General features: G+C 38.9%; 1 protein-coding gene across 1 annotated transcript in view; it reads left to right on the top strand.

The window, feature by feature from the left end:
* Window positions 1–3,476: 3,476 nt before the first annotated feature.
* The window catches only part of SLC46A3 (solute carrier family 46 member 3), a 511,104-nt gene continuing 498,731 nt past the window's right edge, over window positions 3,477–15,849 (top strand). The window contains exons 1-3 of the mRNA XM_075198944.1: window positions 3,477–3,614; window positions 8,468–8,723; window positions 13,840–14,707. Coding sequence (XP_075055045.1) covers window positions 8,532–8,723; window positions 13,840–14,707 — 1,060 coding nt within the window. The 5' untranslated portion in view covers window positions 3,477–3,614; window positions 8,468–8,531. The remainder of the gene's footprint in view (window positions 3,615–8,467; window positions 8,724–13,839; window positions 14,708–15,849) is intronic.

Genomic DNA, 15,849 nt, shown 5'->3' with positions numbered 1-15,849 from the left:
TTCCCTATTTTGCTCACACAATCAATTTGGTGAAACAGAACTTTTTTAAAAATAACAGTGACATGCAGGAGATGCTGTCTGTGTCCCGTAATATTTAGGGCCATTTTCGGCATTCTGCAACAGCATAACAGCATGTAGGAGAATGCAGCAGCTGCAAGAAGAATAGAATTTAAGGGGAATGTACGTTAGTCCAGCGCAGTGGAGAATACTTTCCATGTTGTATAAGGTGTTGAAACCACTCAAAGTAGTCACCTGTGAAGAGAGTCCAGACACTATTAGCTTGAGTCAAGTGATTACCCTAATTAGATTTTTTGAAAAGCAGCTAGAGAAATTGAAGGAGGACATGAAACAAATCAATTCAATTAACTATGTTGGACTTGTAGATTAAGTACTTTATTCGCTTCGCCAGGATCCAAGAGTTATCAACATTTTGAAATCGGATCATTACATTTTGGCAACTGTGATTGATCCTAGGTTTAAGAGCTATGTCTTCTCTTTCTTTTGAACTAACCCGGATCTCAAGAGATGCAATGAGCTCCTTGTAAGCAAGCTGACAGCTCAAGTGGTACATGACATTTCCTTCTTCAGTTTCTCTGGAAACTGCTGCTAGGAAAAAACTTAGCTTTCCCAAGACACCCAGTGGTGATGCAGATGAGTCAGCACAATATTTTGACATTTGGTCTGGTCTAAAAGAATATCACAAAAATCGTGACAGCTCTGCCGAAAAATGAACTACAAATTCAATGAGGAAGGCCATTACCGGCAATTACATCAAAGTACACAGACTTCTGTGATGGTGGATTCCAGCAGGGATGAATTAGTATTGTTTGAGGATGAGGGTTAATATGACAGTGTAGATTGTAGGTGCTGAGATCTAGTCGAGAGTAGGGAGCTAGCTGATGCTGGTATGCTTAGTAATATTTTGGGTAGAATGGCATGTTGGCAATTTTATGTTTTTCTACAGTAAACTTTCACCTTTATAAGAGAGGTGTTTTTTTCTTTAAAAATGTACAAGCTTTTTATTTACATTTTTGTTTCCCTGACTTGAAACCACTACGCGCTTGAACATAGGCTTTAGCACATGAGATAGAGAGAATAGTATCATCATGACTGAGACTTGAGAGTGACACCAACAATGTCACCCCTCCTGTTTCTGTGTGAGCTATGGCACAGTAGAATGTCACTGGAGACTTTTAAGAACACTGCCAGCCCTATTATTTGAATTTCTGTTTCAGCGCTAAACACTGCAACCTCTCCTATTTCTGGGTGAGCTATGGCACAGTGCAATGTGATTGCAGATTTTTAAGAACACTGCCAGCCCTATTATTTGAATTTCTGTTTCAGCGCTAAACACTGCAACCTCTCCTATTTCTGGGTGAGCTATGGCACAGTGCAATGTGATTGCAGATTTTGAAGAACACTGCCAGCCCTATTATTGTATATATATATATTTATATACACACACATTATATATATATATATATATATATATATATATATATATATATATATATATGTGTGTATATATATATATATAAAATGTGTATATACATTATATATACACTGTGCCCCTCATGCCACTCTGTGCCCCTGCATCACACACTCCCCCCTTGCAACACACTCCCCTCCCATGCATCACACTAAAGCATCATACCCTTCTCGTCCCCCATGCATCACACACTTCCCGCGCATCAAACTCTCTCACCTCATCTAACAGCCGGCACAGCACTGGCTGTCTGTTCCTTGGAGGAGCTGCTCCATTTTGGCAGTGCAAGAATATACAGCACCTGCGACACTGTCGGATAAGCGTCCGCATTGCTGTACACTGGGTAGGCGTTTTGCATGTTAATACATGCTTTTTTGTCATCCTTGGAGGCGGGGGGGGGGAGGGTTTTCCAGGGAACTGAACCCCCCAACCCCCCCCACCCCACCACCTGCGTGCGCGCCTGCACAGTACGATGTGACTGCAGATTTAAAACAAGACTTGGGAGGAGGACAATGTGTGCTGCAAGGGGGGGCAGTGTGTGCTGCAAGTGGGGGCAATGTGCACTGCAAGGGAGCACAGTGTGTTGAGGGGGCAGTGTGATAAGGAGCACAGTGATCTAATGGCTGGGGGGAAAAGAGTCATGAATTGGCCACATTTATGCATACATCCTTTTCACTGTTATAAACTGGCAAGTGGAAGGTATGTGTGGGCGGGATGCAATAGCTTGGAAAGTGGGTTATAAAATTTCCAGGGGAGTCATGAACTGGGGTGTGATGAATTTGCTGAGGGTCATGAATTGGCTGCTGGTGGTTGAGGAAATGGCTGGAGGGGGGCATGATCTCTGTACTGTGTGGTGTTCAGGAGGATGCTCTCTAAAGAGCTGAATCATTGAGAGTTAGCAATGTTTAAACATTTTCAAAACAAGACCCAACTTTCCAGAAGACAGCTAAATGACAACAAAGCTTTAAGAACAAGCTGCCTAAATCTGTTCGTTGGATTATACTCCTGAATTTTCCTTTAATGATTTGGGGGGGCGGATGTATTAGCCTAGGGCAGCCAGAAACCTTAACCAAGCCCTGCTTGTCAATTACTTTTTTTTTTTTTACATAATTTCAATCTTTAATATGTGTAACTTATATAAATTCCTTTAAAACCAACTACACAATTGACCATGCTCTGCTCACTAACACGTTTACACTGTACCTACTGTATTAGAAAATAATGGTATAGCCATGTTCTGTTGGAATAAATATTATTGTTTCACTAGTCCAGTAAGTGATTAACGTGCTTCTCCTCTATTATCTGACTCTTCCTATATGTTCCGCTCTTCGTCTTTCTATAGTCCCCGCCCCCATAGTCAGCGCATAGCACATCCGTACAGTAATAGTATAGCACGTCCGTACAGTGATAGTATATCCGTACAGTGATAGTATAGCACGTCCGTACAGTGATAGTATAGCACGTACGTAGTGATAGTATATCCGTACAGTGATAGTATAGCACGTCCGTACCGTACAGTGATAGCATAGCACGTCCGTACAGTGATAGTATAGAACGTCCGTACAGTGATAGTATATCCGTACAGTGTTAGTATAGAACGTCCGTACAGTGATAGTATAGCACATCCGTACAGTGATAGTATATCCGTACAGTGATAGCACATCCGTACAGTGATAGTATAGCACGTCCGTACAGTGATAGTATATCCGTACAGTGATAGCACATCCGTACAGTGATAACACGTCCGTACAGAGATAATAAAGCACGTACGTACAGTGATAGCACATCACTGTAGTCACAGCACAGACATCTATTCCTGTCATATCATCTACAATCTACATCATGTCTGTCAACAGGAACAAACCGAAAACAAAGCACTCGGTGGGCGGGACTACTCTAAGTGACACTGGGAATGTCCAATGAACACAATTCACCGGCTGGGGTGAGTAGAGTAGGCGGGGATTGCAGTGCACCAATGAGAGCAGGGGATGGGCAGAGATTAACTGTACAGCTATGTACTGTACTATTCTGACAGTCGCTGTATGGTGCAGAGTTATCCCCGGAGACCGCACATGACAGCCGGGTAACGCCGCAGTATCCCACCGGGCATAATCTACTAACACTACCAGTAAGTACAATGACTGGCTCATGGTGTTGTCTGTGTACTTGTGTCATGTTCCCTAGTAACAGGTGGCGAGGAGTCTCCAGTCTCCTCTATTTGACATCAGTCATCAGAGATATATATATATATATATATATATATATATAACGTGTGTGTGTGTATATATATATATATATATATATATATATATATATATATATAAAATATAGGCCAGCACTCAGTGCTTGTCAGTACTAAAAGTGAGTTTCAGTCTTACTTTATTCGAGACATACTATGATAAAAATCCCTCAGAGGACCTAATCTATTTATTCGAGAGGAATGTGTGTGTGTACAATTACATGTGTGTATGTATTATTTCATGTATATACATACATATATATATATATATATATATATATATATATATATATATATATATATATCATACAAATACATCAGTGTGTATATGTAATATGATTTGATGTCTTGGGAGATTTTTCGGCTTTTTATGGTAGTGATGTTGATAGCCTGAGGTCGAGGAGAGATACATTTTTCTTCATATAGGTATATGCACGGCTGTATTAGTGATGAAACGCAGGAACAAGTTCTAGCACTTCCTTATTGTTTAAAAAACAATTGTAATGATCTAACTTCATTTGTGATAAGTGTTTGAGTTCCACTTTGCTATATCTTAGTTTCACTTTTTATATATATATATATATATATATATATATATATATATTATACACACACACACAGTATATGTAACAGATAAGCAATATATATATAGTGCAGCATGAGTCACTGCACATAGCAGAACGCATAAAAATAACAGCACACTTCTAAAATTTCATATACTTTAAAAATTGCAAATACATGAAATGAAGGTAAACAGCTTTATCTGGAATACTTAATGAGTCCCAAATTTCGAATTCCATATCCAGGTAAGTGGGTGATGTGTGCAACTCAGCGTATGGATTTAAACACACTATTTTTGTGGATGACTTTTTATCGGAGTATATTACCATACTGTGTGTAGGACGCTTGTTTTTTCCCGTATCCTGTAACCCACAGATACATCCTAGTAAATAAATAACTGATGTTGTTAGTTTGTCAGATATTTAATCTGAACATCTCAGTTTTTATTACTGCCTGTAAAACATTGATTGTTACCATTAGTAAATTTATCTGTGTTACAGTGGTTGTATTTTTAAATACCCCTCCTTCATTTTAAAAGAAAATTTAATTCATCCCTATAATTATTTTTCTGCATATTAAATTGCCATTATGCCTTTAAAATTGCTAGCTTGTTATCAAATCGTGTTTTTGGGGGAGTAGATTGTCCAGCAGCTACATTAATAAGATATCCCAGTGATGCTTCAAGACTGTACAAATATATTTCTCATTACAACTAAACCCCGTAATAAATTGGATAAATTACTTTTTCGTTTTTGTTTTTTTTATAGTTTTATTCTAACAATGATTTTCTCTCTAAGGGGCACATTTATCATTTATCGGGCAAAACGAGAAATACTTATCAATCCTTATCGCATGGATAAGGATTGATGTATTTCTCAAATTTATGAAAAATGGATCACAGAAACAGCAGTTCCGAAAAACTGCTGTTTCTGTGATAAAAAAAAACCATACTCACCACTGCCTCTCCGGTCGCGCTGTCTCCCGATCTCCTCCTCTTCGGTGTACTTTCTCTTCTTCATGCTACTGCGCATGTGCCGTCCGGAGAGCTTGAGGCTGTGACTTGGAGGGATCACAAGATCACTCCCTGCACATGCGCTGTCCAGCTCTGCTCTCTGGAGCAGAGCTGGACATAACGAAGAACAGAAGTTTTACCAGCATTTCGGATGATGTACGCCAGCCTCAGCTGGCCTACATTAACACAACAAGTTCCCGAAAAAAACATTTTTTCGGGACTTGTTAGATTGCGGCCAGGAGGAGTCACCATTCTGTTGAATAGTGACTGCTCGCAAAAACGATCAGGAGTGCAAAGCAGCAGATATCAATGATATCTGCTGCGATGCACCTTTAATAAATTTGCGGAGAGCACATCGTGGCCTAATTTACACAGTAAGTGCATGATAGTGCACTACCGTGCTTTCTTAAATATACCCCTAATGCTTTTATCTTGTTAGTAGCCTAAAAACGATCTCCTCTGGATATCCTCTATATCGCTGTGCCTATATAGCTGGTTGTCAATCACATCAACAGCATGGGATAGATTTAATATAACTTTGAAAAAGGAAAAGTAGAGGTGTTGCCCATAGCAACCAATCAGGTTCTAGCTATCATTTATGTAGTACACTCTAGAAAACGATGTCTGGAATCTTATTGGTTGCTATGGGCAACACCTCCACATTTCCTTTTTAAAAGTTTTACTAAATCTACCCTCATCTTGTTTTCCAATATATAGTTTTGATGTTTTGCTCATTGTGCATTGTTGTTGTAGGCTTATCATGATGGCCTTTATTTATGCTACATTTTCTCTTTGTTATGCTCCATAATGGTTCATTATGTTTAGATGTTATTGTTCCATTTGGAGCATCTCTATTTATTGTAATATTCTATTTCATCATCATCATCATCATTTATTTTATATAGCGCCACTAATTCCGCAGCGCTGTACAGAGAACTCACTCACATCAGTCCCTGCCCCAATAGAGCTTACAGTCTAAATGCTCTAACACACAGACACACTAGATGAAATTTAAACTTAATGGGCTTGAATCATTGAGGAAAGTAAAGCAAACTTGATGGACTGGTGTCTTTTTTTTTTAACCTCATCAACTATGTTACTTTGTTACTATGTAAAAAAAAAAATATTAACTTTGAACCTTGGCAAAACCATGTTGCAATGCAAGGGGTGCAACTGAGTTTATTATTTTGCACATAATGAAAATACTGGCTGTTTTTTCATGTAGGATGCAAATACTTGATAGCTTTATTTTTACACTGACTTTAAAAGTTGATCTAGGACAAGCCCTACCCCAATTATAAATCTGTCCTTACATTTTAAATTTACCTCCCCCTCCAATGCTACATGGTTTTGCCAAGGTTGAAAGTTACTCATGTGTTTTAAAATTTTATTATCCTTAATGAATCAGGTCTAATAAGCGTAATATAATAACAGCTAATTTGTACTCATGAAGAAGTAGGTTTAAATGAATTACCATTAGAAAAAAATTGCACCTTTTAACTTCGAGTCCCAAGTGACATAATAAAGTTCCTTCATTTTAGCACAGAGGCTTGTCCGGAATAAACACTCCCTCTCCATGATGGCTGCTCCTCCTACTGCGATTCGGCTTACTCCCAAGCACCACTGCTATGTTGCAGTTTGTTATAGCAGCTGATCTTTCTATTAATCTCAATACGATCTCATTATAGTCCTATTTTCAGCACTGCTTGCGTTTGTAATAGAGTCCATTGAACTAGCTGTTCCCTATTTTTTCACCTGCTAGGAAAGCGCTTTTATTGCACAGTAATTAAAGGGTCACTTTCCTAAATGACCCTCCCTGCCTCCTCTCACACTTGGGGGTAAATGTATCAAGCTGGATGTTTCTGGCGGGCTTGAAAAGTGGAGATGTTGCTTATAGTAACCAATCAGATTCTAGCTGACATTTTATAGAATGTACTGAATAAATGAAAGCTAGAATCTGATTGGTTGCTATAGGCAACACCTCCACTTTTTCAAACCCGCCGGAAACTCACAGCTTGATAAATTTACCCTTTGGGCTTCAGTGAGAATCCCTGCTAGGGTGATATGCTGGCTGACCAGGATGAAATATCTGCCAATCTGCCCAGTTTTTTTTTTTTAACTTGAAATATATATTTAAGAGAAGACAAAACAGACACAACATTGTATATTGGATAAAATCAATAATAATAAAAAGTTACCAAATCAACATTGCTAACTTATACATATAAAAAAAAAAAGAAAACACCATACAGAAACATAACACATAAGCCAGAAAAAGATGGAGGGGGGGGGGGGGGGGGTGCAGTAAGTAGCTTGTCATAATGGCTCATTCGGGAATGACAGTACAATCCGCCCAGTTTTAAACCACGTCGGGAGCAGTGGATAGACGCAACTGCTTCTCTGTAAGACATTCTAATGTGGTTTCACAGCGTTATAATTGTGGCTACGCAACGAACATTCAGTCGTCTCATTGAAGCCCTACATAGAACTTTAGAGGGATCAGGAGTAGATTAGGATTGTAGAGACAATATTCATTAATTAACCCAACATCCTGGCATCCGGCTGTAGGTTTACACCATAAAATTCCACTTTTACTTGGGAGGTCATTTATAACTAGGCAGCCCAGTGCAAAACGACACTATTACACAGACAAGCATGGCTTTGTGTTACTAAAGTCATTTGCAAGGGTGTTCATTGATGCTATGGGTGAGCAGCTGTTCGGGAATGATGTAGGGCTGTTTCTCATGTAGTCATGTATGTAGGATAGTCTCTATATTGCAATGGGTTCAGATTAAAAATCACTAAAACAAGATTTAATTGCTACACTTAACATCAGCGACTGAGCTGTGATGCAGTCTTATGTGTAGAGCTCTCCAGGTAATGTGGGTCTTGTGTATATACGAGTGAATGATAGTTTAGTGCTGTCGTTTGATGTTGGTGTTGTAAAATGATAATTAAAATCATATTTAATGATATTTAAATCATCTGAAAAGTTTTGACATCCCATAAAATGAAATTCATTCCAGATATTCAGGAACTTTTCAGCTCATCAGAAAACCATGAAGGTTACGTTATCCGGTACTTTCACAGTAATCGGACTATTTTTTCTTAAAACTCGTTTAAAATGCGTTTATTATTGGAAAATGCATTGACTGTCTTTTCTTTGCAGGGACGATGGATAACGGATTGTGATTGTTCTCCAGTGACTTAGTAACACTGAAAAGGGAATAAAAATGGGGAAGCTACGGCTGGTGGAGCCGGTGATGGCAGTTTACTGCTTTGCAAGTTTTGTTGGCCTCCCATTAATGCAGCAGTATGTTTATCACAAGCTGTGGGAAGAAGAGTTTAATACCACTGTCGTATACAATGACACCACATCCACTTGTGAGACAAATCAAAGTAATCCCAACTATATACGTCAAAAGGTAAGAGCATGCAAACCTATCTTTTATTCAGTATTTTATTTTATATAAGGTTCCTAAGCTTTAAACATTGCTTTCAACACATTGATAATTAATGCACAATAGGTAAGAACATATATCTTATAACATATTCTAAAATAGCCGCTCAAATGATTATGTCTAAGGAAATAATAATGATGATGGATAAGACAGAGGGAGAAATCTGTCAGTGGCGGGAGACACCAAGCGCAGAGTTAAGGTATTTGCCATTGTTTAACACAATAAGCTTTTATTTGAATGCATCGAATTTTCAGTTAGAGCCCATTCATTAAGGAAAGTTAAGTAAAAAAAAAAAAGGAGTAAGTTTTCTCCTGGACAAACCATGTTACTATGTAAGGGGTGCAAATTAGTTTACATACAAATAATAAGTGGGTAAATAGACAGGCGCTAGACTCCTTCATATAATGTCAATATTTCAAAATGATCACAATAAATACATATAGGGCGGAGTCATTAAGGAGAGCAAAGCATAAAAAAGGAGTAACTTTGCACCTAGACAAAACCATGTTGCATTGGAGGGGGGGGGGGGGGATTTAAAATGTGGGGACAGATTTATAATTGGGGTAGAGCGTGTTCTAGATCAACTTGAAATTTCAGTGTAAACATACAGCTATCAAGTATTTGTGTGCTAGATAGAAAAACAGCCGGTATTTTACTTATGTGCAAAATAATAAAGTGGAAAATAATCAACTCTACCTGATTATATAAATAGATGGTTGAAGAGCACAAAATGAAACCAAAAATGTAATGTATTTCGTAAAATGTAAATGCTAGTACAAGCTAATGCATTAGTATCATCCTAATGTGGAAAATCAAAGGTCACTTCACGTAAAACATAACTTATTGTGCGTGAGCCATGGAGATTGCAGACTTCAATAGGTGAGATGTCTGTCTCCCAGACCCAGATTCTCCTGTGATTATTCCCTGATAATATGTTATAACATGTGCTAAACAACTGTTCCGAGGGTAGTAAAAGTCTATGTCACCTTGTGGGTATATTTAAAGACCCCCACGTTCTAGCAAAGTCAGGTTGTCCTGTAAATGGACAGTTAATATAATTATGATGCATTATAAAGTCACGTGACATGTTGTATAATCGCTAGTTATGAAGGTTCCCTAGGATTAGCAGATGGGAGTGTTAATCTGAAAGCTGCACTGATACTGATAAGTGTTTACTGTGCTGTGAAGCTGTGGATACTGAAATATAAGAAGAATATAGGAGATTAATTATAAATCTTTCTTTGTAATGGCCCTTCTGCTTTTGCTGGAAATTCCGGTTTGACTGTCAGCTAATAGAAGGAACTGATTAAAATAACTTTATATATATATTTATTATATCTTTATTCGTTTAATGTTAATATTAAGCGGTAAATGTATAAATTTAGTCTTGTTATAAGACCTTTTTTCTTGTTTTTATGATGGCGCTAGTAAGTCTGCATGCATAGCTCACCACATTCAGTAGCGTGGTCATTGTTTTCTCCACAAAGAGTACACTTTCCAGAAATCTAGGGTTTCGTCCAGCTAAGGACTTCCCTGTCCTCACTATGCCCTGGCTTCCTATAAGCACTAGATATGTGCATGTCTACGGCCCCACTGTTAATGTCATATAGACAACAAGAACACCACAGATATCCATTGTTTAGGCTTGTGTTCTTGCATAGAGTGGGAATCAGAGGAGTGCCAACAATGGATGGATGTCCTGACTACCCTTTGAAACCCTGGCCGAAAACAAACACATTTTTCAGGATGGTCTCTTCTGAAAAAAACTGTTATTGATGGGTCAGGGTGTCAAAAAATGCCTGTAACAATGGTAATCAGGCAGCATTGGTGTCTAATACAGATAGCAGTGGGGAGGGATCTCAGTGTGGATCCATAGAGGAAGCGATCCCTCTTCCTCAACCCGGCAGGGGTGGGTTGCCAGCGGCTACACACTTTACTTATGTGCTTGTCTGACGATCAGAGTGGCCAATCAGAGTGGCAGGGCAGCATCCTACTGCCTCCTAGTAGTGAGAGGGGTCAGGGAACTAAATCACCCCCTTCCCACCCGCTTAATAAAATCTAGATCTGCCCCTGAGGGATCCTTGACCAGCCTACCACCCATGAGGAGGGACAACATAAGTGAGAAGTCTGAGTGTCTGCAGTCATCAGATACAGATAGGATGTAAGATGTGAACACTTCAAGTTTTCATGGTATTCTAGCTCAGTAATTCAAATGTTGCAGTATAATCAATAATAATAATGATAATTAGTATAATTAATAATGTCTAGTAGTGAGGTTAGAGGCACTATATTTGTGCACATACTGTGAGCATAAGATCTATTTTGTAAATACAATTTCTTTACTATCTTTTTAAATTGGTTAGATATAATCGAGATTGTATCTACTTGTACCCGTTTATATTGGCTGTGCACATCAGGGGTCAGGGATTGCATGCTTTACTCTACATACGTCTGGCCCCCACTACCACATCATCTGCCCCAACACCAATGGGATTTATCTCGCTACAGTGAAAGCATCACAAATATAAACAAAAGTTAGGAGCCAACAATAATTGCAAGATACATCAAATTCTTGGGATAGAGAGCCAAGCACATTGGCAGCATTTACACACTAGCATGTATCCAGACAAAATAATTACATATCAGCCTATGGCCTGTGTCCTATGTCCTCACAAAAGCATTACATACCAGAGTCTGGGCGCGCAAATGCGGCATCGCACTGGTCTGCCTGCACCCACAAAGATGGCATTAGACTAGCCAGCATTTCCTCAAAAGGCAGCATTACATTGGCTTGTGGATCCTTGCAAAGGTGGCATTACACCAGATTCTGCGCTCATAAAAAGAAAAAAAAACTCCCTGCCCAAGTGTACTTGGCTCTCGGCATATGTAGGTCAAGGTAAATTGCTAATACTATTAATGCGGCCATAGCTGCTTTTGCATATCTATTGAAGCCCAAATGTGATGTCACCTGAATTTTCAACTAGTGTGACTTTGACCATGGTAATAATAGCAGTTTACAATGCTGATCACAAATCTGTAAATGCTAAATGTCAGAATCAGTACCCAGCATTTTGCTCTCACAGCTCTGATGCACCTAACATAGGGCCTCCATCCTTGAGCTTGCTTTAGTACAATGGCTGAGCGCGCAGAACGCAGGACTTCCGCCAGAGCACAGGTTTCTAGTTGCCATGGTGACCTGGATTTGTTCATTCCTGCCTTAGGCACATATACAATTTGTTACTCTACAGGAGAATGTATTTAACCAACGCTAAAGAATCAGAAAGGAATTAAATTTACAAAATATACACCATCGGGTCTGTTATTGCCAAAAGGTAAAGGGTAATTCTACCTTTGTGCACTATGTGCATCATTGCTGTTTATTTGCTGGGTGAAAGTTTGAAACATAATACCAAGCGACTCCGTTGCTATTTTATGCTATGAAAACAGTATTGTGAAGCTGCATATCAACTGGAGTATCTACAGTGGTATGCTGGCTGATATTTATATATTGCACTTTTAAAATGAAACAGATAAAATAGGTTGTTTATGAACTGCAAAAAAATGAAAAACTGTTGCAAATCCTCTTTGTGACATCATGGCCTAAATTTGCACAACCAGGCCTAGCACAAGGCTCTGCGGGCCAAGATGGCATTTGCGGGGTGCCAAAGGTTCCAGGGGCCAATGGGAGGAGTTGGGCATATTGGGGCACTTTCATTACTAAGGGCAGAGTAGGAGCATGAGTGTGCTTACCTTTGTACTAAAGTGCAAAAAAAGATTTCATTTTGTGGCATGGGATTATTTAAATGCGGTAGATGAGTGAAGGTACATTTGTTTTCTATAATTTACGCACAACCTTTGACTCCCTTCAGAAGGCCTTGAACTCTTGGCTTCCTCACAGGTCACGGAGATCTGGTCTCATCCCTGTGCTTTCAATGTGATCCACTTTGCACCTTCCAGTTCCACTTTTCTGGGAAAGTGCATGTTTAGCCGCATTACTACACATGCGATAAACTTTTTTAAACCTGCAAGTGAAATATAAGAAATACAGTATTGATGTTTTCTCACTGTAATGATTATTTTAAGGCATAAATTAAGCAAACTGAGAATTGTTTTAGGAGAAATACAGAAAAGTTGAGATGAATACTCTCTTGTTCAATCCCGTCTGTTTCAACTAAGTAACATTGCTCTCATCTGGCCCTTCTTTTCTTAGGACGCCATCAAAACCATTATCCATGCACTCATCATTTCCTGTCTTGATTACTGTAACCTTCTACTCACCGTGCTTCCCTGCTCCCACCTCGCCCCCCCCCCCCCCTTGATTCTCTTCTGCCTCCCCCACTCGGCCTTGCCTTACACTGGCTCCCCTTCCCCTACAGAATCCTTTTCAAACTCCTCACCCTAACATAAAAGGCCCTCTCCTACTCCACTGCCCCATACATCTCCAACCTATTTTCCATTCCCACTCCCTCCCATTCCCTGCGATCAGCCAATGACTGTCGCCTCTTCTCCACTCTGATCACCTTATACCACTCCAGAATCCAAGATTTCTCCGGGGCTGCCCCCTCCATTTGAACGACCTCCCACTCTCTATCTGACTGTCCCCTAATCTGTGCACCTTCAAACTCATCAGTTTCTCAAACCTACCAGCCATCTATCTAACCATCTCCATGCTTGATCTCCTCATCTTTCTCTTCCTCTGTCGTCTCCTTCTTGCTCCTCTGCAACTAGAGCCTCTCCACTGGCTCCCCATTGTCCCTGCTGTCTGTCTGCCCTAACTTTAGGATGTAAGCTCTTACGAGTAGGACCATCTTACCTCCTGTCTTTATACCTATTTTTCTGCTCCAACATCACTCAGTAGGCATGCTTGGAGTTTCTGAAGTCTTGGTATTATTCATTTATTATTCTGAATTGTTTCACCCTGTATAGTCTACTGTTTGTATTCTGTGCGGCGCTGCTGAAACCTTGTGGCACCTTATAAATAAAGGATTATAATAATGATGAATGAAGGAAGTAGTTCTAAACTTGTAGCAGGTTGGGCTTTAAAAGTCACTAATCCATTATTTGTTTTATTTTCCCTTAGGAGGTTCAAAGGCGAGCATCTATTTTCTCTACAACACTTGATTTAAGCTCACTTATTCCAAGTCTTCTAATGGCATTAATACTGGTATCTTATGGTGATCAGCATGGACGCAAAGCATCTTTATTACTACCCTCCATAGGTGGCTTAGTGACTATCGCTGGATACTCCGCAGCTTCCTTCTTTGACTTGCCACTTGAGATCTTATACCTGTCAGCTGTGATCAGTGGATTCCTGGGAGGCTTTGCCACAATAATTGGAGGCTGCTTTTCTTATATAGCAGACATAGCTAAGGAGGTCCGGACAAAAAACGTCCGCATAGCTTTTCTGGACATGGTCCTAGGGGTGTCTAGTGGCTTTGCAGGGATCGCATCAGGGTACACTATCAGAGGATTAGGATTTAAATGGTCCTTTGCCATTCCAGCTTCTCTGCACATTATCAACATTTTGTATATCATCTTGATACTGGAAGAAACTGTGGAAAGATCAGAATTTCAGCAACATGTGCTGAGCAAGGAAGGGTTTGTGGAACTGTTTTCTGGAGTTTATCGACTTTTTAAGCATTCATCATGCAAGAAGCGGGTTGCCGTGAGCCTCCTACTGTTTGCATTTATGTCATACTTGTTTGCAAATATTGGAGCGATAAGTCTCTTTACTCTCTACGAGCTGGACTCTCCTCTCTGCTGGGATCCAGTTCTTATTGGATGGGGGTCGTCCTTATCCACGTTATGTTTTGTGGGCAGTTTCCTTGGTGTTTTCTTCTTTACTCGTTGCATGAAAGACCCTTACATTGTCTTCATCGGAATAGCGTCTTGGTTTGGAGGGATTGTGATGACCGCCTTTGCCAAAACAACAGTCACCATGATGTTAGGTAAGGTACTATGCTGTTGGATGTTATATACCATTTTTTCAGTATAGGTAAAAAGAATGAATTGAAATTACATGTACAGATAGTGGATGCATATGGAAATACCTGGAACAAAGTGAATGCAAGAATGTCCTACTCTGTGGCAACTTTGTGATATTTAAACAAAGGAAAATGAACAGTGCAGGCAAGAGTCTGAGGATAATTAAAATAGCATACATATTATATATATATATATATATATATATATATATATATAAAAAAACATATAAGTAAAGAATATATAAGTATATATAAATTGTGTATGTGTGTGTGTATGTATATATATATGTATATATATATATATATATATATATATATATATATATATATATATATATTATATCAAGAGAACTGATATGTACACAAATGCAACATCTTTTTATTAAACTAAACCCAATTTTCTACTTGCAAAATAAAAACGACAGCATACTATTTAGGACAATAATTGGACCAATAAAAACAGTAAGACGACGAGATTGGACACAACAAAAGTGGTAAATAATCTATATAAACCAATAAATAATATTTAAATATTTCATTACAAAATAATTGTTGGACAGGCCTACAAGGCAGGAACTACTAAAGGTCAATTATGAAGTTTTCATAATTTAATTATTTTTTCACTATTTTCTAATCCATGAAGCAGTGGCTTTTAGTGAAAATAGGGGAATTCACCAGCCATGTTTAAAATAAGCTTGTTGCTTTTCCCATTTATTTCAGTGTGGCCATTCATTTCAATGTTTCCACCCTGTTGAAATGAATGGGAACATTGAAATGAATGGGAGAATTTCCGTTTATGGTGTTTTCCCATTAAAGCTAAACGGGCTGGTTATGGAATAGTCTGACATTTGGAACCCTAGAGTGTCCCAGAAGTATTAATTGGTTTATTATCACATCACTAGAGAATCAGAAGTCTTTTTAACAAAGCGATTTATTTGTTTGTTGACACTTTATGCTATTGTGCTGAAGTTTTAGAGCTTTCACTACCATTATATTAAGCATGATCAAAGTGTCAGCAAATGATTTAACCACAGAATTAAAGACTTTTGAGTCTCTATCGATGTCTGAACCTATAGGCAGTTATCTCTTCAGGGGCACCCTGGGGA

The sequence above is a fragment of the Mixophyes fleayi genome, chromosome 2 (genome assembly GCF_038048845.1).
Source record: "Mixophyes fleayi isolate aMixFle1 chromosome 2, aMixFle1.hap1, whole genome shotgun sequence".
In the NCBI taxonomy this organism is placed as follows: Eukaryota; Metazoa; Chordata; class Amphibia; order Anura; family Limnodynastidae; genus Mixophyes; species Mixophyes fleayi.
This window is presented reverse-complemented; position numbering and strand designations above follow the sequence as displayed.